This window comes from Marmota flaviventris, chromosome 1 (genome assembly GCF_047511675.1).
Source record: "Marmota flaviventris isolate mMarFla1 chromosome 1, mMarFla1.hap1, whole genome shotgun sequence".
Lineage (NCBI taxonomy): Eukaryota > Metazoa > Chordata > Mammalia > Rodentia > Sciuridae > Marmota > Marmota flaviventris.
In genome coordinates, this window is record NC_092498.1 from 188340191 (window position 1) to 188365538 (window position 25348).

General features: G+C 33.6%; 1 protein-coding gene across 1 annotated transcript in view; it reads left to right on the forward strand.

The window, feature by feature from the left end:
- Positions 1-25348, forward strand: part of Zcwpw2 (zinc finger CW-type and PWWP domain containing 2) — a 136225-nt gene that overhangs the window by 95695 nt on the left and 15182 nt on the right. Inside the window, exon 5 of the mRNA XM_071619606.1 lies at positions 12869-12915. Within this exon, the coding sequence (XP_071475707.1) occupies positions 12869-12915 (47 nt within the window). The remainder of the gene's footprint in view (positions 1-12868; positions 12916-25348) is intronic.

The window sequence follows — 25348 nt, forward strand, 5'->3', positions numbered from 1 at the left end:
ATGATATTCTCCAGCTCCATCCATTTACCTGCAATTGCCATGGTTTTATTCTCTTTTAATGCTAAGTAATATGCCATTCTGTATATTTACACAGTTTATTTATCCATTTATCTATTGGAGGACATCTAGGTTGGTTCCACAATTTAGCTATTGTGAATTGTGCTGCTGTAAACATTGATGTGGCCATGTCACTTTAGTGTGCTGTTTTTAAGTCCTTTGGGTATAAACCAAGGAGTGGGATAGCTGGTCAAATGGTAGGTCCATTCCCAGTTTTCTAAGGAATCTCCATACTGCTTTCCAGATTGGTTGCACCAATTTGCAGTCCCACCAGCAATGTATGAGTGTGCCTTTTGCCCCACATCCTGACCAACACTTATTGTTACTTGTATTCTTAATAACTGCCATTCTGACTGGAGTGAGATAAACTCTTAGAGTAGTTTTGATTTGTATTTCTGTAATTGCTAGAAATATTGAACATTTTTTCATATATTCATTGCTCTATTGTATATCTGCTTCAGAGAAGTATCTGTTCAATTCCTTAGCCTAGTTATTGATTGGGTTATTTGTTTTTTTAGTGTTAAGGTTTTTGAGATTTTTACATATCCTGGAAATTAGTTCTCTGATTTGCATGTGGTAAAAATTTGCTCCCGGCGCTGGGGATGTGGCTCAAGCGGTAACGTGCTCACCTGGCATGCGTGGGGCGCTGGGTTCTATCCTCAGCATCACATAAAAATAAAATAAAAAAGATGTGTCCACCGAAAACTAAAAAAATAAATATTAAAAAATTCTCTCTCTCTCTCTCAAAAAAAAAAGAAATTGCTCGCATTCTGTAGGCTCTCTATTTTCCTTACTGATTGTTTCTTTTGCAGAGAAAAAGCTTTTCAGTTTAAAACTATCTCATTTATTAATTGTGATTTAGGAGTCCAGTTAAGGAACTTGGGGCCTAATCCAACATGATGAAGATTTGGGCCTACTTTATCTTCTATTAGGTGTAGTGTCTCTGGTCTAATTCCTAGGTCTAATTCCTAGGTCACTGATCCACTTTGAGTTGAGTTTTGTACACGGTGAAAAATAGGGGTTTAATTTCATTTTGGTATATATGGATTTCCAGTTTTCCTAGCATCATTTGTTGAGAGGCTATCTTTTCTCCAATATATGTTTTTGGCACCCTTATCTAGTATGAGATAAGTGTATTTATGTGGGTTTATCTCAGTGTCCTCTATTTTGTACTATTGGTCTACAACTCTATTTTGCATACCAGAAATTTTGATACTTTACATTTCATTTTCATCTAGTTCAAAATGTCTTTTAAGTCAGGTGCAGTGGCATTCACCTGTAATCCAGTGGCTCAGGAGGCTGAGGCAGGAGGATCTCACATTAAAAGCCAGCTTCAGCAACTTAGTGAGGTCCTAAGCAACTTAGCAAAGCCCTGTTTCAAAAACTATAAAGGGCTAGGGATGTGTCTCAGGACTATAACGCCCCTGTGTTCAAAATCACTGGTACAAAAAAAAAAATTTTTTTTTTTTTTTTTTAGTTTTTCTCTTGAGATTTTTTTCTTTGATCCATGTGCTATTTAGAAGTATGTTGTTTGATCTTCAAGTATTTTGGGATGTGTAAGCTCTCTTTTTGCCATTGACTTCTAGTTTAATTCCATTGTGGTCTAGGAACAGACATCATTTTATTTCTTTAAAATTTGCTAAGATTTGTTTGTGGTCCAGAATGTGAACTGTTTTAGTGAACATTCCATATAAACATAGGAATGTATCTTATACAGTTGTTGTATGAAGTAGTCTATCAATGTAAAATATATACAGTTGACTGAGGGTGCTGTGCCTTCTAGATTTGCCTGTTTCTGATAGAGGGGAGTTGAAGTCCCAAGGTATAATACTGGGATAATTTTTTATCCTTTCAGCTTTATGAGATTTGTCTTTTATTCAGTGCATACACATGAAGTGTTGTTAAGTCTTTTTGGAGTACTGACCTCTTCTATAATGCTCTCTTTATTACTAACAACTTTCCTTGATTAGAAATCTACTCTATCTGAAATTAATATTGCTACTCCTACTTTTTTTCATTGTGTTAGTATGATATATCTTTCTTTTAACTGTGCATGTAGGCCATTGATGTTTAATATGATTAAACATATTAATATATAGTGGAACTACCATCTACCATATTTGTTGCTATTTTCTATTTGTTGCCTTTATTCTTTGTTGCTATTTTTGTCTTCCATTCTTTTTGCCTTTTGTGGTTTTAATTATGCATTTTGTATGATTTTGTTCCCTTTACATTCAACAATTATACTTTTTTGAAAACTTGTAGTAGTTGCTTTAGAGTTTGCAGTATGCATTTATAACTAGGTCAAGTTCACTTACAAGTCACTGTACTCCTATATGGCTAGTGAAAACACCTTATAGTAACAAAATATTCCTAATTCTTCCCTCTCGGGCCATGAATCATTACTGGCATTCATTTTGCTTACATATAAGCATATGGAATCATATGTATATTCATATATAAACATACACAGAAGATATGTACGTGAGTATAAATAGCCAAATGTATTATTATTTTCAATATTTTGAATAAATTGTTATTAGATCAATTAAGAAAAATAAAAGTCTTTTTTTTAATTTGACCTCCACCATTCATTCTCTGTTTTTTTTTTAAACATAGATCTGAGTTCTTTTAATATTTCTCATACGGCAGGTCTACCAGAAAAAAAAAATCCTTAATTTTTGTTCATTCACAGAAGTCTTTATTTCTTTTCTTTTAAAGGATTTTTCAATATGATATTGAATTTTAGGTTGATTTTTTTCCACTAACACTTTATTCACTCTCTTATTGCTTATGTGGTTTCTGAGGAGAAGTTAGTTATAATTTTCATCTTTGCTTCTTTATGGGTAAGGTGAGGTTTTTTTCCCCTTCTGAATCACTCAAGAATTTTTTCTTCTTTAATTTCCTTTATTTTAACATAAATAAGACTAAGTGTAGATTTGTTAGCACTTATCTTGCTCAGTATTTCTCTGAGTTTTTGGACCTGTATTTGGTGCCAGATATTAATTTAGGGGAAATTCTGTGAAATTGTTTTTCAAATCATTTCTTTCCTGTCTCTCATTTTTCTTCTGGTACTCCTGTTATGTACAAATTACAGTTTTGTGCTTTTCTGGTTGTCTCATATTTCAATATTCTTTCCTCTCTCTTTTTTTGCCTCTTTTATTTTTGATTTTCAGTTTTTGTAGTTTCTATTAATATATCCTCAAGTTCAGAGTTTCTTTCTTCAGCTGTGTCTAGTTTGTTCATTAGCTCATCAGAAGCATTCTTCCATTTCTTTTGATCCTCCAGCATTTTTTTGATTCTTTCTTAGAATTGCCATCTCTTTGCTTATATTTCTCACCAGTTCTTGCATGTCATCTGCTTTTTATATATTAACTATAATTGGCTTAAATTCACAATCTGATGATTACACTATTTCTACCAAATCTGATCCAGTTCTGATGCTTCTCTGTCTCTTCAATTTGTTCATTTTGCCTCTTAATATGCCTTATAATTTTTATTGAAAGATGAGCATGATGTCTTGAGTAATAGGAACTATAATCATAATCCTTTACTAGTACAATGCTAAGGCATGAGGGGAGGGGAAACATTCTATAGTCCCATGATTAGGTCTCATTTCTAGGCTATGAGCTTTGTTTCTTTTTTTCTTAATTCTCTTCTGTCTCTCTCTCTCTTTTCTTTTTTTTTTTTTTCATTCTTTTTCTTCACCTGTTTAGGTGATAAAGAACAACCCGAAGGGGCTGGGATTGGGCATTTGCTTCCCTCAGGTTAGTTAGGCTGTGAAAAAACCCAGTATGTTAGAGGGTTTCATTTGAGGATAGGCCTTGTTCAGTTTTAATTATTTGTCAGGATTGATATTTCTATCTTTTAATTATAATAAGATACACTGTTTTTTTAATTTTCATTATTGGTTGTGAGGATTGAACCCAAGTGTGCTTTAACCCAAATGTGCTCTGGTACATTTCCTCCTCATCCTGCTAAAATCCTGGGAGAATTTTCTCTATGCTACACAGTGAGAATGTGGTGGACCTCCTGGAGGAAAAAACTCACAAAAGTGTTCCAAACTCTCCCCCTATTTTTCATGACAGGGTCTCCCTGGAGTTTTTATCATTCAGGTTTGTCCATACTGAGCTTCCAGCAATATATCAGTTCAAGTTCAAGTTTTCCTATCCCTGTACAGTTTCCATGGAGATCTCAAGTAAGTAATGATTCTCTGTATTTGTGTATTTCTCCAAATTTTGTAGGACAGGTGTGCCATATGAAGTGAAGTCATTTTACTTCTCAGAGGAATCTAAGAATTGTTAATTTTTCAGTATGTTCAGCTTTTAACATGATGGGATGAAGTAGCAACTTCAACTTCATCCCAACATGTTAAAGTTGTTAAGACATACTAGCAGCTGGACTGTCTTCTACCTATTTAAGAAAGTAATCTAAGCTGTCACATTTAAAGCACAAACTAATAGTTTTTCAGAAGCTATCAATGGACATGTTTAAAAATATATATATGGGGATGGGGGAGAAGCCATTGAATTATGTTTCCATTTATATTCCTCTCTAATATGGTTGTAATTTTTTTTTTTAATTACCATCAATTTGGGGACCCAAAGCATCATTTCCTCTACTCATTTAGAACATTTTTATTTACTACCTGCTGCTCCTCTTTTGTACTTCAAAAATATGACTTGGCTACAACTCAGAAGAGGAATAGATACTCTTCATTATCCAAATCTACATTGCTTGTCAACTGTTTTTTACTCTTTATTGTGAGAGTCCTTACAGAGATTTCTGAAGAAAATCTTTCACACTAGAGAAAATTTGGCACCTAGAAAGTGGTTAATATTGCTGAAGTTGAACACTGACCTCCTGTTATTAGTAGAGAAATCACTAATCGTCATAATGTTTCAAGTATTATTTAAGAATTTCCCTTTGGTGTTTGAAAATCACTGTGACTGATGCTTCCCAAGACGTTCTCCTGTTATTGGGAGATGATTCTACAGCTATTGAACATAAAAAGTTACTTGAACAACATTCTGGATATTTCTCTTCTCAATCTTCTCTATTTCTGTATTGGAAAATTTCCCTAAGAATGACTATATTTTGAGAGGAAATATAGCAAATGTCTATTATGTTTTTATTAACTCTCTGTATGCTAATAGAGTTGATTGAATCCCATTTTATTTTTTGAGTTGCTTTTCTCAGTTTTAATTATTTGTCAGGATTGATATTTCTATCTTTAATTATAATAAGATCCACTGTTTTTTTTTTCTTTATTGGTAGTGGGAATTGAACCCAAGTGTACTTTAGTACTGAGCTACATCCACAGTATTTTATTTTTTTGTTCTGAGAAAGGGTCTCAGTAAGTTTCTTAGGCTGTCTTAAAACTTTGTGATTCACAAGTCACTGGGATTATAGGCATGCACTACTTTACCTGGTGTTACTGATCCCTTTTATAAAACTAGAATATATTGTGGGATTTTGCCTAATTTTTTCTTATATCTTAAAATATTTGTCTATTTTATTATTACTCATTAATCTATCCAGTTTTGTTTAAAAGACTGAAATAATTAAATAAAAGGATAGTGGATTAACCTAAAAAAGATGATTCAACAGTGAAATATATTATACTATTTTTCCTACTATTCCAAACGTTAAAATCTACCTTCATACATACACACCTACGTATCCATAGTATCTTATTTTAAATGGAAGTAAACAGTTGATTGTCTATTATTTTTCAGAAATTATTTTGGGAACTTTTTAAACATGAATTTTATTATTTAAATCTCCCAATATATCAATGAGGTAATAGTTATACCTCTAGTTTATCAATAAACTGAGGGTCTAAAAATATATATATGTTGTCTTATATCTTGTAGCTTATACTAAGTAAATGCTTAGTTTATGTTAATAAATTTCATTAACTTGTTGGGTAAAATGTATATTTCAGATTGATGTAAGATTTTGGATAAAATGCATGTATACTTGTTATAAATTATATCAAGTACCCACTGCATGTAAAATTTTGTCCCTACTTTTGAGAAATAATCTAGTCTTGCAGAATTCTTAGACGTATGCAAAAGTAACAATAATATGAGGAAGAAATTTCCATAGCTTAAGATGACTATGAATTTGCAAAATAAGTGGAGATGTTTCTTAGTTGGAGGAATCATCTCTAATGGTAGATGGTCTTGTACTTTCATCTGTGGGGAGAACAGGTATTTCAGGAGGAAAGATCATCTCAAGCATATATTTAGATATGTAGAAGGAGTGTTTATGTGTGACAGTTGTAACTATGAATATGATTAACAGCTTAGGTGGATTTTCATGTTTGATACCAAATAGTTTTTGCCAAAATATTAGCACACATATATTGAACATACCAAAATAATATCCTGGAATAATTTTCTATAATCAATTTCGTTACTAATTATTCTGGTTTTAGTAATAGTAGCATAAAAAAAGGATTGGTAGTCCCCATTCTCTTTTTTATTAATTTATTTATATATGATAGTGTAATGCATTACAATTCTTATTACACATATAGAGCACAATTTTTCATATCTCTGATTGTATGCAAAGTATATTCACACCAATTTGTGTCTTTATACATGTACTTTGGATAATGATGTCCATCACATTTCACCATCCTTTCTAACCCCTTGCCCTCTCCCTTCCCCTCCCATCCCTCTGCCCTATATAGAGTTCATCTGTTCCTCCCTTGCTCCCCCTCCCTACCCCATATGAATCAGTCTCTTTATATCAGAGAGAACATTCCTCATTTGTTTTTCTGGAATTGGCTAACTTCACTTAGTATTATCTTCTCTAACGCCATCTATTTACCTTCAAATGCCATAATTTTATTCTCTTTTATTGCTTAGTAATATTCTATTGTGTACGTATGCCACATTTTTTTTATCCACTCATCTTTTGAAGGGCATATACGTTGGTTTCATAGTTTAGCTATTGTGAATTGTGCTGCTATAAACATTAATGCAGCTGTGTCCCTGTAGTATGCTGTTTTTAAGTCCTTTGTGTATAGACCGAGGAGAGGGATAGCTGGGTCAAATGGTGGCTGCCATTCTGACTGGAGTGAGGTAAAATTTTAGAGTGGTTTTGATTTGCATTTCTCTAACTGCTAGTGATATGAACGTTTTTTCATATATTTGTTGATTGATTCTATATCCTCTTCTGAGAAGTGTTTGTTCAAGTCCTTGACCCAGTTATTGATTGGGTTATTTGTTTTTGGTGCTTAGCTTTTTGAGTTCTTTATATACCCTAGAGATTAGTGCTCTGTTGTGTAAGGTGTAAAGATTTGCTCCCAAGATGTAGGCTGTCTATTCACCTCACAGATTGTTTTGCTGAGAAGAAACTTTTTAGTTTGAATCCATCCCATTTATTGATTTGTTATTTTAATTCTTGCACTACAGGAGTCTTATTAAGGAAGTTGGGGCCTAATCCCACATGATGGAGATTAGGGCCTACTTTTTTTTCTATTAGACACAAGGTCTCTGGTTTTATTCCTAATCCTTGATCCATTTTGAGTTGAGTTTTGTGCATGGTGAGAGATAGGAGTATAATTTCAATTTTTTGTGTATGGATTTCCAGTTTTCCCAGCACCATTTGTTGAAGAGGCTATCTTTTCTGCAATGTATGTTTTTGGCACCTTTGTCTAATATAAGATAATTGTAATTTTGTGGGTTAGGCTCTGTGTACTCTATTCTGTACCAGTGGTCTAGCAGTCTGTTTTGGTGCCAATAACATGCTGTTTTTGTTACTACTGCTCTGTAATACAGTTTAAATTCTGGTACAGTGATGCCACCTGCTTCATTCTTCCTGCTAAGGTTTACTTTAGCTATTTTGGATCTCTTATTTTTCCAGATGAATTTCATGGTTGCTTTTTCTATTTCTATGATGAATGCCATTGGGATTTTGATCAGAATTGCATTAAATCTGTATAGTGCTTTTGGAAGTATGGTCATTTTGATAATATTAATTCTGCCTATCCAAGGGCAAGTTGTCTCTTTCTATCTTCTAAGGTCTTCTTTGACTTCTTTATTTAGGGTTCTGTAATTTTCATTATGTAGATCTTTCATTTTCATTAAGTTGATTCCCAAGAATTTTATCTTTTTTGAGGCTATTGTAAATGGGGTAGTTTTCTTTGTTTCCCTTTCTGAGGATTTGTCACTAATATACAGAAATTCTTTTGATTTATGGGTTGTTGACTTTATATCCTGCTACTTTGCTGAATTCATTTACTAGTTTTAGAAGTTTTATGGTGGAACTTTTAGGGTCTTCTAGGTGTAGAATCATATCATCAGCAAATAGTGCCAATTTGAGTTCTTTTCTATGTGTATCTCTTTAATTACTTTCATCTGTCTAATTGCTCTAGCCAGTGTTTCAAGAACTATGTTAAATAGAAGTGGTGAAAGAGGGTATCCCTGTTTTTTTTTTTTTGTTTGTTTGTTTTTTTTTTTTTTTTTTTTTTTTACAGTTTTTAGAGGGAATGTCTTCAATTTCTCTCCATTTAGAATGATGTTGGCCTGGGGCTTAGCATAGATAGTCTTTATGATGTTGAGATATGTTCCTGTTATGCCTTATTTTTCTGGTGTTTTGAACATAAAGGGATGCTGTATTTTTGTCAAATGCTTTTTCTGCATCTATTGAGATGATCATATGGTTCTTATTTTTAAGTCTATTGATGTGATGAATTATATTTATTGATTTCTTTATGTTGAACCAAACTTGCATCCCTGGGATGAATCCCACTTGATCTTGGTGCACAATCTTTTTGATATATTTTTTGTATTAGATTTGCTAGAATTTTATTGAGAATTTTTGCATCTATGTTCATTAGAGATACTGGCCTGAAGTTTTCTTTTTTTGATGTGTCGTTGCCTGGTTTTGGAATCAGGGTGATACTGGCCTCATAGAATGAGTTTGGAAGTGCTGCCTCTTTTTCTATTTCCTGAAATAAATTGAAGAGTATTGGTAGTAGGTCTTCTTTAAAGATCCCGTAGAACTTGGCTGTGTATCCATCTGGACCTGGGATTTTCTTGGTTGGTAGACTTTTGATGGCATCTGCTATTTCATCACTTGAAATTGATCTGTTTAAATTGTGTATATCATCCTGATTCAATTTGGGCAAATTATATGACTCTAGAAATTTGTTGATGCCTTCGATATTTTCTATTTTTTGGAGTACAAGTTTTTAAAATAATTTCTAATTATCTTCTGTATTTCTGTAGTGTTTGTTGTGATATTTCCTTTTCTATTACGTATGTTAGTGATTTTTCTCTCTCCTTCTCTTCATTAGCATGGCTAAGGGCCCACCAATTTTATTTATTTTTTCAAAGAACCAACTTTTGTTCTGTCAGATTTTTCAATTGTTTCTTTTGTTTCAATTTCTTTGATTTCAGCTCTGATTTTAATTAGTTCCTGTGTTCTGCTGCTTTTTTCTTGGACTTTGAGATGTGATATTAAGTCATTTATTTGTTGACTTTTTTTTTCTTTTAAGGAATGAACTCCATACAATGAACTTTCCTCTTAGAACTGTTTTCATAGTGTCCCAGAGATTTTGATATGTTGTATCTATGTTCTCATTCACCTCTAAAAATTTTTTAATCTCGCCCTTGATGTCTTCTGCAGCCCATTGCTCATTCAGTAGCATATTATTTAGTCTCCAGGTGTTGGAGTGGATTTTATTTCTTACTTTATCATTGATTTCAAATTTTATTTCATTATGATCTGATAGAATGCAGGATAGTTTCTCTACTTTGTATATTTGCTAAGAGTTGCTTTGTGGCATTGTATATGGTCTATTTTAGAGAAGGATCCATGTGATGCTGAAAAGAAAGTGTATTCTCTCATTGAAGGATGAAATATTCTATATATGTCAGTTCTAAATTATTGATTGTATTATTGCGTTCTAGAATTTCTTTGTTCAGCTTTTGCTTGGAAGATCTATCTAGTGACAAAAGAGGTGTGTTAAAGTCACCCAAATTTACTGTGTTGTGGTCTATTTGACTCTTGAACTTGAGAAGAGTTTGTTTGATGAATATAGATGCTCCATTGTTTGGGGCATATATATTTATAATTTTTAAGTCTTGTTGGTGTATGGTTCCCTTGAACAGTATGTAGTGTCCTTCTTTATCCTTTTTGATTGACTTTAGTTTGAAGTCTACTGTATTTGATATGAGGATGGAACCCCCTGCTTGCTTCCACAGTCCATGTGGTGAGTGGTATGATTTTTCCCAACCATTCACCTTAAGTCTATGGATATCTTTTTTATGTGATGAGTCTCTTGGAGGCAGCAGATTGTTGGGTCTTTTTTTTTTTTTGATCCAATCTGCTAGTCTATGTCTTTTGATTGGTGAGTTTAGTCCATTAGCATTCAGGGTTATTATTGAGACATGATTTGTATTCCCAGCCATTTTTGTGTATTTTTGGTATTTTATGTGACTTGTTTTCTCTTCTGGTTAGATTTTTCTTTAGTGTAATACCTGCCTCTGCTGATTTTCAACATTGTTTTTTATTTCCTTTTCTTGGAATATTTTGTTGAGGATGTTCTGTAGTGTAGCCTTTTAGTTGTAAATTCTTTTAACTTTTGTTTATCATGGAAGGTTGTTATTTCATCATCAAATCTAACGTTTAGTTTTGCTGGATATAAGATTCTTGATTGGCATCCATTTTCTTTAAGAGCTTAGGTATATGTTGTTCCATGATCTCCTGGCTTTGAGGATTTAGGTTGAAAAATCTGCTGATATACGAATTTGTCTCCCCCATATGTGGTCTGATTCCTCTCTCTTGTGGCTTTTAAGAATCTATCCTTATTCTGTATGCTAAGCATTTTCATTATAATGTGACTTGGTGTAGATCTGTTGTAATTTTGTACATTTGGTGTTCTGTAAGCCCTTTGTATTTGGTTTTCCAATCTGTTCTTCATGTTTGGGAAATTTTCTGATATTATCTCATTGAAAAGATTGTACATTCCTTTGGTTTGAAACTCTGTGAAAGAACTATCAAGGCTTGCTATTGAAGAAAATGCCCGTTTATTGAGGAACAGCTCTACATATTTATAGAGCCGGGGGCGGTTTGATAGTTATGACAGAATGGTTTGACAGTTAGCATGGGGTGCTTTCTGATTGGTGGGTAAGGATCATGTGAGACAGCAGGGCTCACCATTGGACGGCAGGATCATGTAGCCAGCAGGGCTCACCATTGGACGGCTCTTCTTGGGGGATGGAAAAGTTAGTCTTTGGAGCCGGGGCGACTCCCAACACTCTGTGCCTTCCTCCATCCCAATAACTCTTAGATTTGGTGTTTTGATGTTGTCCCATAATTCTTGAATGTTCTGTTCATGGTTTTTTACTATCTTCACTGTGTGATCAACTTTATTTTCCAGATTGTATACGTTATCTTCATTATCTGACATTCTTTCTTCCAAGTGGTCTAGTGTGTATCCTCCATTTCAAAGATTTCTGAGTATTTTTTTTTCAGAGTCTCTCTCTCTCTCTCTTGAAGTAATCTTTTGCTACCTGTATTTGCTCTCTTATCTCATTGTTGGAGTGATCAATTTTTGCCTGTATTTGCTCATTTAGGTCATTCTTTAATTCATAAATCTTTAATTATGAACCTTCTGAACTCCTTCTCTGACATTTCATCAACTTTGCTGTCCATGGGTTCTGTTATTATAGTGTCCTGTTTGTTTGGGACACTTTCCTCCCTTGTTTTTTCATGTTGTCTGGTCCATGTGTCTTCCTTTCTTGCAGTGTGAATCTCAGATATTACAGTTTCTTCCCTATATCCTTGCAGTACCCATGCAGACTGTCTTTACTTCACCTTGATGTTGGGCTTCCAGACTCTGCTGGTGTCCCTCAATGTATGCTACTGCATCCTGGACCTGGGTCCTGCACAAGTTGGCCTGAGTGGATCTGGACCTCTGGGCTTGAACTCCCTGGTAGTCTGCTGGTCGGAAGGGGCAGTCCTGTGCCAGAGCCTGGGCTCTGGCTGATGTCTGCCTCACTTTGAGGGGTGGACCAGGCCTATTGTGAGCCTGGGTCCCACACAGTCCAGTGTGGGTAGGTCTGGGCCACTGGGCTTGACCCCCCCGCTATATTCTGCTGGTAAAAGGGGCAGTCCTGCCACAGAGGCTAGGTTCTGGTGGGTGTCTGTCCCGCACAGGCACCATAGTCCCCATTGTTTTCGACTCTTTTCTGAGGCACTATTGGCACCTCTTTGGCCCCAAATGAAGGCAGCAGACATCCTGGGATGATTAGGGGTTTGTAGTCAGAATAGGTCTGGTCCAGCTGCAATACCTTAGGCAGATTATTTAATGTAGCTTCGCATCAAACTGATCAGTTCCTTTAGATGTAAAGTAAGGATGACTGCATGCCTTACAAAGTTCTCATGTGGATTACATAAAGTACCATTTATATGAAGTTCTTACCCCATGTCCAGCATAAAGTAGATCTACAAGTGGAGGTAGCGGGGATTTAATTCTAGATCCTATATATCCTATATACTGCACAGAGGCAGACCAGAACTTAGAAATCAGCTATACTTAATGCTAATATGAGGAAGTCCAATTAACCAATAAAATTAAAGGGAGAGGGTTTTTCAAATAAGTGTATGAATCTCTAGTATTATTACATGTTAGTTACTTAGTGAATTTATTAGCATTTTAATTTAAAGGACTGAAAACAAAGTATTGTTGTTACAGTATTAGAAAGTAGAAAATTCTGTGTAACACTGTGTTTATCAGAACAGGAGCATAGGTACTTTTTTGAAGCAGCCACGTTTTATTATCTTACAGATAAATCCAAAGCAGATGCCAGAGTTTCTGTGGTGGCCAAGAAAAGGGTAAGATCATGTTTTATTAGTATAAAATAAATAAGCTTTAAATTCTGTTTGACTAATACTATTTAAAAAAATATTAAATGATTTAAAAATACTTATATATATTCTATTTTTTCTTGTAAATATTTGTTGAGTATATATTTTTCTTAGGCTGACACTATTAAATTAATATTTGTGGTTGCTTATATTAGCATTAAAGAATTAGAAATTAGACTTATAAGTAAACAAGTAAACAAATACTTTTGTTTAAATTACATTTTATATACATACTCATATATATTAAAATATTTTTTCTTGCTTATCATGTTACTATAAGGTGTGCAAGGAATCTCATGGGGAAATTAAAGTTCTCATCTTAATATGGATTTTACTTTAAATGTAACTGGAGCAGAACATTAGGTATTTGAACAAATCTTCAGAACACAAAAACTTTTTAATGAAAAGTTATAAAATTGATGGAATTTTTAAAGAGTTTTTTAAAATTTAACATATTTTTCTAAACATTAGAAAAATGTCTAATTCCACTTTCAAAAATATGATTGGGATAGCATAAACCTTGACATTCTTCTCCAGTGACCATGCTCTTACAGGACACTTCTGGGGGGGAAAAAGGAGTTGATGCCTTAAACTAATTCTTCTGACAATATATTATAGTCACAAGAAAAGGAATTGTGCTGGACAGTACGTTGAGTGGTGGGGTTCAGGCATGACAGACCCAGGGACAGTCAAATGTAACATGAAGTAACAGAGAAGATTATTAGGCATGAATTTAGAGATGCCTGGGAAATGGGATGAATATCCTTTTGATAGTATGATAATACTTTTTAGTAGTCCTTTTAGAAATCATATCTTATTATTATTTTGCTTTTTGGTTTGTAAAAGGATTCTGGACATTTAACTGGCTAAATAATGTTGATACTCCTTTACAGGAAAGAATTCTGTCTCACAAAAGACACAATTACCCTTTAAGAAAAAAAGAGAGAATAGAACTTTTATGTATATCTGGAGATTTGGCAGAGGTAGTGAGGTAGTGTTGCATTGTTACCATGGATAGAACTATTTATTTCAATCTCTGCTAAAGGATATTTAGCATAAAAAATATAGTGATTGTAATAACAAACTTTTTAAAATATATTTTTATATTGCTTTATTTTTACCAATTCTTCTCAAAAAGTACACTACTGTTCCTAGGAAAGTGTCATTCAAAGTGTGGTATGCAGTTAAGTACAGAAAGTGAGACATTTAGGGATTTATTTTGTAACTTGTCTGATTAATTTTTGTCTATCAAATCTAATAATAAAATGGAGGTAATGTTTATATATTATTGTTTTTATTTTACATTTTCCCCAGAAACTCACTTTCACTTTATAAAATAAACTTTTTCATTTTATAAAACTATAGATCTCAGACAAGGATGAAAAACTGGTTCTTTACACTGGTAGTTTAAGAGATACTGCCTATGAGACATTTCAGGAATTTGTAGCAATGCTTTGGGTTATTGTAATTTTAGGAAATACAGGGAATGCAAGGAATTTTATTGGGCAAGGGCTAGGGACACTAGATAAACTAAAATATGGTATAAAATTTACACTAAGATTGCTTTTGGTTAGCCTGTTGTTTTTCACTCTTACTTTGATATTTTCCACAAAGATCTACCTTACAATTCTTTGTTACATCTTCTTGTTCCAAGTTATCATTAAGACATTCTTCCCTACCCTTTGAAAGTTATGGTCAAGTTATTTCAAGTACTGGAGATAATGTATGCCCTTACATGTTGTAGAATTTTCAAAAAAGATTTATTTTCTGTGATATTTTGTTAGTAGGTCATCCCATGTCTTAGTCCAGAAAATTATTTTCCCCATAAGGAATTCTGTTGCTCAGTTCATTTGGGAGATTATCACATTTTCTTATTTTGATAGTTGGATAATATGCAGTTTATTTTGGAAGCTATTTCTATTCCATTAATACTACTTTCTTTTCTCCTCTGTCATATACAAATATTTAATCTGCTATTACTTAATCGTGGTTTCTATTCTTATAGCTATGATTACTTCTGTTAGTACATTTTTCTATAAATCTTACTCAGAATGGCTTTGTTAATATTATTTCATTATATCCAAACTTATTAATGATAGGGATAACTAGTATTTCTTATTGCTTATGTCTTCAAATATAGTTGTTCTAAAGCATATACATATGGAAATATAGTTCATCATAAGTATGTTACTTTTAAATTAGTTATAATTTTTTGAAATAGTTTATGTCACCAACTATATTAAGTAGGGTACAGACTATAATTCTGCAATAAGGAAACTCCAATTTACAGTGAGTCATGCAAAATAAAAGTTTATTTCTTTATCATGTATCTGACCAAAGATAGGCTGCTGGTCCACTTTGAGAGGAGACCTTGCCCTATAAAACCATTCAGACTGGCAAGTTTCCTAGGGTGTGGTTTTATATGGTCAAAGGTTGAATATACTGTCACATCACATTTATATTCTTACTCATGGAAGAAAAATAAACTGGAAGAGAAGTACGAACAATTAGCTAAAGAAGAAAACATGAACTTGATGCTGTATATGTCACTTTACTCACTTCCTATTGCCCTAAATTTAGTAACATATGGTCATATCCAATAGCAAGGGGAAGAAGGAGAATAGAGCTTCCAGTGGTCCAGCTTGTGGGAGAGATTCTGTTGCTAACAGGAAGAAGAGAAGCCTAGATACTGGGTTACCATTAGAGAGCTATGAGTTTCATTTCAAGATAAGAAATGGAATATTTCAGAGTATTTGTTATTAAAAGGGACATTATAGGGTTAAAAATACTAACATACTATTGTATTTACCCTTACAATATTAAAGGGAAATAGATTTTATCAGTTGTTCTTAGGGTATTTAAGTTGCCATAAGGGTATTTAAGGTGGCTAACAGAGAAGTGTCAGAGCCAGAATAGAATCTAGTTTTGATGATTCCATAACACAGCATGCTTTAACTGTTCTTTGTTTTCTAAATCACTGTAGTACCCTTCTTTTGGAGTCTAACTTTGAACTTACAAATGGACACAGTCCTAGTTAAAAATATGTCTTCATCTGTATAGCATTTTCAGATAACAAAACATTCCAAACATGTCTTTCAATTTAGACCCTTGGATAAAGGAAGAGCAGACATTATTATCATCTTCATATGAAGGGTCAATTACAGTAAAAGAAATTAAGGAATTTGCCCTATATATTATTCTTCAGATACTATTATTTAACTTTATTAGTTTTCCTTGGTTATGTAGCACATGACTATACTTAAACTAGCAGATATAGACCTGGTTTTAGCCTTCTGCATAACATACCTCAGCAGATATACCCAGGTTTTTAGTCAACAAGTCCTCTGTTGATGAACATGGTATTTTCAAATTGGTATTATGGAATGTTCCTGCCACAAATAATGCTTTAATAAACATGTGTGCATGTGCATGCTATTATTTCTGCAGGATAATTCCCAAAGAGGGATGGCTAGATCAAAGCCAATCTCCATGTAATCCTGCCTCCCTTGAGAGGACCTTGAGAGATATGTTATGCTATGTCTTGGCCTATGTTAAGTTTTAGTAGTATTTGCAGCAACTTATTTGAACCAAGACATAAGAATATTGCCATCAAGATATCATTACTAAGTGCCCACTAGGAAGGGTGCTTCTACATCTAGCAACAAGCCACTTGCCATTCCTCCAGTTCATCTCATTTAGCACATATGATGAGCTGAATAGTGTAGGTGCACCTCACTGATCAATTCTGCCCCAATGGCAGTAGTCTGAAAGAAAAAGAGTCTGAGTGAGCCCGACTAATTTCTTGAGTTCCATTTGATTAAGTACAAGGGGTAGGTCTAGATCACCTCCAAGTCCTTCCCTACTCCAATATCCCATAAACTATAAAGTATAACAGCTCAGCAAGTACTTTAAGAGTGTCAAGGGACCTGTGCACACCAAGGTTAATATTCACAATAAATATATGAGATAACTGGGCCTAGAACTAAAGAATAAACCAGTAGTGCTGCAACAACAAAGATAGGGTAGGTGATGGTGCTACCTGTTTTAAATTTTGGAATATGGTTGAGTACATACACAGATTACATATATATGTATTTATAATCACTTTGTATAGTTTTATAAAAATCTAATATACAAAGCAATTATAGTAACATATAGTTTCTATATTATAATAATAGGTGCTTATTTAATAAATGCTAGTACTATCCTCTCTAATTTCCACTGAGGAAGAATTAGGAAGTTTTAAGAAAATTAAACATTCTCAGATTTATGATAGTATCATAGGGGCTGGAGATAGCTCAGTGGTAGAGTGCTTTGCCTAGCATGCCTGAGGCCCTGAGTTTAATCCCCAACACCACAAAAATAATAACAATCAAATAAAGCTGTCTGTTTGACTTGTAAAAAATAAACAAACAAAACCAAAACTAAATATAATAGTATCATAGTTCTAATAGGATTGGGTAAAAGCCTTTTTTGTAAGTAGGTCCCAATTTTAATATTTTTTCTAATACGATAACATAATATTTGAAGTCCAGAATTTTAGAATCATTTAAAAGCCACAATCTTTTCTTCCCATATTTTATTAGTGAGTTATAGTCTTATACAATGGTAAGATTTATTGTTACATATTAGTATATGCACACAGATTATAGCAATACAATTTGACCAATATCATTCCAAGTATTTACTCTTGCCCTTCCGTCTGCCCTCCCACTGATATCTTTCCTGTACTGATCTCCCCTCAATTTTCATGAGCTACTACCACCACCACCACCTTTCTTTCCCATTTCCTCTCTAGCTTCCACATAGGAGACAAAGTATATGACCATTGACCTTCTGAGTTTGGCTTATTTCTCTTAATATTCTCAAGTTACATCCATTTTCCTGTGACATAATTTCATTTTTCCAAAAATCACCATCTGAATTAAACCAATTTAACTTAATGTATTTATGTACAGTCATTTCTATATTTTTCTGTATATTTCTGTTTATTTTCATAATTTTAATTGTTGATTACAATATTTTTAATGTTTTTATTTCTTATATCACAAAACTTTTCATGTTGTTTTATGGATTTTTAATACTGTGTTAGTAATCTTTTTGTCACTGGAACAAAATAACTGAGGAAACAACTATGAGGAGGAAAAGTTTATTTGGGGCTCATGGTTTCAGAGGTTTCAGTTCATGGTCACTGACTCCAGTCCCTTGCACCTAAGGTGAAGCAGAATATCATGGTGGAAGAGCATGGTAGAGCTGTCGGCTCATGGCAGCCAGGAAGCAGAGAGAAAAGAGGTGAAGGGAGATGGAAGGGGCATTGGACAAGATATAGTCCCCAGTGGCACTCTCCCAAGGATTTAGTCCCTTCATCTAGGCTCCACCTCTTACAGATTCCAACACCTCCCATTATTTGTCCTTTCAAATTATTAATTCATCAACTGGATTAATTCACAGATGCTTAGAGCCTTCATGATCTAATCATTTTTCAAAAGCCCCATTTCTCAGAAATGCTACAATAGGTATCAAACTTTTAATATATGAACTTTGGGGGGGGGGATTCTAGGTCAAAGCCAGAACAATTACTTTAAGATTAGCTTTTTTTCTCCCTCAATTAGAAAAGGAGCATTGTGTGAAAAAAAATACAGATATGTTTTCTCCAAGCTGTAATTTCAGTCCTAAAAGAGAATAACTGCTAACAATATATATGCACATGTATATGCATGTCTAAACATGTCTTATGTACAAATACTTATTAGTAAACAAAATATAACATCGTTAATATGTAGACAGTAAAATTTATAAACAGTTCATAAGCTTTAAATTGTGTGCAATTCTAGCATGAAGTCTTGTTATAACCTTCTGAGAATGTGAATTATCTCTTTGTTTAGCATATCGACACTCTGTGTCCTACCCCCATTAGTTACTTCATAGCTATTTGCGTTACCAGATTTTTGAGATATTGCAATGCCTATATTCTGATAACCCTCACTGTATTTAATAATGGTCTCAAAGCACAAGAGTACTGATGCTGGCAATTTGAACATGCCAAAGAGAAGCTTAAAATGTTTCTTTTAAGTAAAAAGATGAAAGTTCTCAACTTTGTGTGTGTGAGTGAGAGAGAGAGAGATACTGGGATTGAACCCAGGGGTGCTCTACCACTGCCATACTTCCCTAACCCTTTTTGTTTTGAGAGAGGGTCGTAGTTGCCCATTCTGGCCTTAAACTTGTAATCTTCTGCCTTGTCTCCTGAGTAGCTTGGATAACTTGCATGTGCCACAGCATCTGGCCTCTCTATTTTCTTTACTGCGTGGTTAGTGATCCTTCATTACTTCAATTTTTAAAAAATTATTTTGATCATTCTTACCTGTTGACTTTTTCCTCATGAATCTTAAACTTATTTGGTTAGGTCCTAAGAAGAATTCTGTTAAGGGACTGATTGGTATTATAGAAGATCTATGTGCTAATTTAGGGAGAAAATCAATTTTTATAATAATCAAATACATTCATGTAGAAGTATAACTTGTCTCTGTATTCATTTTTCTTCAGTCTTTTTCAGTGAAGAGTTTTACATATTTCTAATTAGTTTTATACCAAGCAATAAACTAATGGGGAAAATCTTGTTTCTTTTTTTCTTTTTTCTGGTTTACCTATAGAAGTTGTGTGTGTGTGTGTGTGCATGTGCGTGTGTGTGTGTGTGTGTGTGTGTATCTTTTTCCCTAACACTTAATAACATGACTTTAATTTATGCTTTTTGAAATTAAAAAATCAATGACCACTCTCTTAATTTATACATTTATGTATAGAGAATTTCCTCTATTATTCTGGTGCATAAAAAAGTTGGATGTGTAGCTGTGTGGTAGAGTACCCCTGGCTTGAATCTTCAGTACTGAAAAAAAGGAGAAGGAGGAGGAGGAGGAGGAGAAGGAGGAGGAGGAGGAGGAGGAGGAGGAGGAGGGGGAGGAGGGGGAGGAGGGGGAGGAGGAGGAGGATTTAGACTATTATGTTTCTTTATAAAAAAAAATCTTTCCCCAAAGTTACTACAAAAATTCTCCAAAGGAAGCAGAAAATTTTCATTAGCCTATTTATTAGGATAAGTTACTTATATTTTGTGACTAGATATTTGGATATTTGTGTTAATTGCTAATACACTCATTATTAATATGGAATTAATGTACTACAACTTACTTAATTTACTTAGCTTTATATGCATCTTTCCCCAAAGATAAATATTGTAACATCTCCACTCCTGACTTCTAGCCCTAGGCAGAGAGAAGTTTCAAGAAAAGAATAGGAAACAGTTAACCTCTTGGGAAGAGTCATGTTCAAGCTTCAAAACTCATTTAGTTTTCTTTTTGGATTCAACTCTGTGAGCATCATTCACTTTTCCATAGGGCAGTGTTTTCCAACCTTGAATCATTCAGGTTTTCTGTTACCATTTTGTAATTTTCTGTACTGTAGCACCCCTGGATTCAATCCCTGGTTCACACACACACACACACACACACACACACACACACTTTTTTGTTTTCAAAGAACAAAATTTCAACAAGTTTAAAATTTAATTTACTTTTATTAGTAATTCATGAATCAGTCAGCATCCCATCATCTTGGTATGACAGAATGATCAGATCAGCTTTCTTTTTTATCATTATTATTAGATCTTTGTGGATATACATAGTAGTTGGGTTCATCCCAACAAACTTATACATGCATGGAAATCAGTTTTGCTTCATGATTCCCCTTCTCCTTTTCTCCCTCTTATTTCCCATTATCCATTCTCTACTAGGCTTCCTTTCACTTGTCTATTAATTTGCATTTGTTTTATGTAATATTTTCCTTCCCTCTTTCTTTATTTTAATCTAGCTTCTTCATATGAAATAAAACATTCAACCTTTGAGTTTCTGAGTTTGGACAATTTCATTTATGATATTGAGAAATGATATTTTATCCATTTACCAGCAAATGCCATAATTTCATTCTTTTTAATGGCTAAGTATAACCTTTATTATTGTGTGTGTGAGAGAGACATACATAGGTAGGCAGGTAGATAGATAGATAGATCTATCAGTTTTCTTTTTATATCATTATTATTAGAGCTTTGTGGTTATATATAGTAGTTGGGTTTATACCAACAAACTTATACACGCTGGAAATCAGTTTTGCTTCATGATCCCCCATCTCCCTTTCTCCCTCACTTCTCCCATTCTCCTTCTCTGTATCTATTCATATCTATATATCTATTCATACCACAGTTTCCTCATCCATTCATCTATTGACAGGCATCTGGGTTGATTCTGTAATATAGCTATTGTGAATTGTGCTGGTAAACAAAAGACCAATAAATATATGAAAAAATGTTCTAGCAATCAGGTAAATACAAATAAAAATACACTAAGATTTCATCTCACTCCAGTCAGAAGGGCAATGATCAAGAATATGAACAACAATAAATGCTGGCAAGGTTGTGGGGAGACAGGAATAGTGTTGTATAGTATTGGTAGGACTACAGACTATAACCACTCTGGAAAGCAGTATAGAGTTTCCTCAAAAAACTAGGGATGGAACCACCATATGACCCTGCTATTCCATTGCTGGGTATTTCCCCAGAAGATCTAAAATTGTCATACTATAGTGACACAGCCACATCAATGTTTATAGAAGCACAGATCAACTTTCTTAAGATAGCTCTAGCTGGTACAAGGGGACAGTATAGAACAAAAACCAAACTGGACAGCATCAGATTACTTAAGGTTACTTTTCATACTATCTGGTAAAGCAGAAAGGGCTTCATTATGCTCACTGAGGTTAACTGGGCCTCTTATGATTGGTTGCTGTGAATCTTCTTCTTCTTCTTCTTTTTTTTTTTTTTTTTTTTTTGACAATTGGCCTTCTCTAAGTTCAGTTTGGTAATGTGATACCTAGCACATGTGACTCCATTCTAGTTTGGTCTGTTCTGTTGGGGGTCTCATGCATGAACTAAGTCCACAAAAAATTTATTTAACAAATTTTATTGTTTCAAATTTTATTTAACATATTCTATTGACTTTTTCTTAATTTTTATTGAGTTAAAATTTAAATACAGTGAAATGCACAACTATTAAGCATATAGTCTGATGAACTTTTTTAAAATGCACACATTCTTGTAACTATCACCTGTAATCAAAATAGAGTATTTTCCTCATTTCAGAAAGTTTCCTAATATAAGTTTTTAAATGTAAGTGCAGTTTTTTTATTGGTGCATTATAGTTGTAAATAATGATGGGACTTATTGTTATATATTCACATATGCACACAACATAATAATACAATTTGGCCAATATCATTTCCTAGCACTCCCCTCTTGTAAGTACACTCTTTTGATGTACATTTTATTTTCAAAATGTATAAAATAAATGTCAGTATCGAAAATTATCTATCAATCACTTAAACTCATTAGTGGAAACTTTAACAGAGGATGTTCCTTTCACTCTGATTTCAGTTATCTTATTCTGAAAATCTGCAGAAACAATGTTAAAAAAAAAAGGCTTCCAAAAGAGTGATTTTTTAAAAAAAGTACTCTTTAGTGACTTCATAATTAAACCTATTTTCTTTCTTTGAAAATCTATGAATCATTACTTTTTAAATTCTTTAAAATTATACTTAGAGGTGCTGTTTATTTTTCCTTTTGTTTTTATATTTAATATCTTCATTTTATTCAAAAAAATAATTTGCTGTATCATGAAATGCTAATGTTAGATACACATCTTAAATCTGTACTCCACAGATTACTGGGGAACAATTACCCAGATCAAAGGGAGCTATATCCTCCATGTTCTTCCATGAACCTATACAGCCTCTGGGGTCTTTAAGAAGTTGATGTAAAATGTTTGGTGAGGACAAAATTTTTAAAAGAATAATATTTTTCTTAGTGTGCTGTTGTGAAAGTCTATTCCTATGGAGGGGAGAGATTTTAAGTATTATGCTGAGGTTTATAAACACTTAAATATTTGTTAATGATCTATGGGTTGAAGAATCAAGTTGGTGGGGGGAAATTATAAAACAGAGAATAAAGTTCACAACATTCATTCTTTTGTCCAGAAAAATGTTGAAATATTGGTACTATGACCATTGAATGTTTTCTATATATCAGCTTTTTAAAATTTAATTGAAATATGTGGATTCCAAAAAAATCTCCCTTGGAAATAATATCTTCTCCTAATATTCCACTGGTTGAAATATCTAATGCCTTTTAAAAAACTATAAATAAATAGGAATTGTTATCACCTATTCAGATTTTTAGAGACTCTACATTTATAGCTAATTTGTGAGCAACATTTAATCAGTTAAGCAAATATACCCTTAAGTTCTGCTTCTCATATGGTTCTTCCCTCCTTAGCTATCCTTTTTGGATTAATACTTAGTATTTCTAAACTCTGTAGACATAAATAAAATCTGTCCTACTTTAAAAAAAATGAAAATGCTGAATTTCTGTATTCTAATCCTGATATAGTCAAACTCCATTAAATAAATAAATAAGCACTCTCTCTCTCTCTCTCTCTCATATATATATATATATATATATATATATATATATATATATATATATATATATTTTTTTTTTTTTTTAATCCAGGACCTTAAATCTTTAAATGCTAACAGTGAGTGGCTAGGGATGTAGCTCAGTGATACAGCAATTGACTAGCATACGTGAGGCCCGGAGTTCCATTCCCAGACTGAAAAACAAAACAAACAAATTAACAGTGAAGCACCAAATCATAGAGCTCCTTGAAGTTTCCTATTACTCTTATCCTCAGCCACAATTGGAGGTGTTAATAAAAAAAATCTTTCACGCCTTTTGTTTAAGTTGGGCCTGGTAGCCAACTTCTATTTTTAGAGAAAATACTCTCCTGTGTCTCAGCTCACTGCTTGAAATACACACTGTAGTGTTTTTTCTGGTAAGACAATCAAAGCAGAGAAATCCATAGTGCTTTATTGTGAACTTACACATGGATGTAGAGAGAATGCAGAGGGATAGCAAGACATAAGTCCTGTTGCCAGGGACTGGGCTGTGATACTGTCCAGAGCTCACAGGAACACTGAAACTGACTTAAAATCAACTAGACAAGAGCATGTGGCAATTGATGATTAACATTTATGTAAGAAACACTAGATTTGTGTTCTTTCTGTTGAAATAGTATGTAAAATTAAAAAATCATTTCAATCCTCCCCCTGTTTTAAATGAAGTTCTGCAAGCAATCTTTGTCTAGGCCTGAAGACTTAACTGTATTAGCTGTACTCTCCAGATACTCAGATTAAGTAATTATCATGATGTATAATGCTACATGAAACTATTTTTTATCCTTTTTCCAAGCAGATTTCCCCAGCAGATTTTCTGAAGGAAAATAAGCCTTTTTAAAACTTCTATATGATCACTTTTTGTTTTGGTACCAGAGATTGAACTCAGGGGCACTCAACCACTGAGCTACATCCCCAGCCCTATTTTTTGTATTTTATTTAGAGACAGGGTCTCACTGGGTTGCTTAGCGCCTTGCTGTTGCTCAGACTGGCTTTGAATTCCCCATCCTTCTTTCTCAGCTTCCGGAGCCACTGGGATTACAGGCGTGCGCTACTGTGCCTGACTATGATCACTTTTAACAAGGAGTTTGTGTACATTTTTCAAAGCACACAAATTCACTTTTGGCAGTTCAAAGTACATAGCTCTTTTGTGATTATCAACTGACAGTTGTCAAAGTTACAAAACATTTATGTCTTCTATGAGCACAGAATGCTGGAGGTATATTTTACACATTCAGATTTGACAAAGTTAACAAACTTATACCTTTTACCTAAAAAATTTTTTTTAATTGTTCAGATGAGTAGTGACTTAAGGAAATGGGCAGTGTCAAGTCAGAATACATAAATTTGATGTAAACACAATTTTTAAGGATTTTTCTGTCTTTTGTAATTAAAGGCAATTCTATCATTTGCCATTCCAGTCCACAATTCAAATTATCATTAATTATATATATTTCTTTTTCAGTAAATGGCTTATTTTTTACATCCAGAAAGAGAAAAATTAATGCTTACATCAGTTTCTTTAAAATCACTGACATGTATATAGTATATTTGTGTAGATGTTGGGAAAGACTAGACCACTGCCTTATGAACGTTAGTGTTATGGTTTAGATATGAGGTATCCTCCAAAAGCTCATGAGTGAGTCAATGCAAGAAAGTTTAGAGGTGAAATGATTGGGTTTTGAGAGTTTTGACCTAAGCACTGCATTAATCCCCCAATAGGGATTAAGCTGAGTGGAACTGTAGGCAGGTAGGATATGGCTGGAGGAGGTGGGTCATTGGGGGGCATATTCTGGGTGTATATTTTGTTCTTGGTGAGGGAAGCTTTCTCTGCTTCCTGGTGACTATC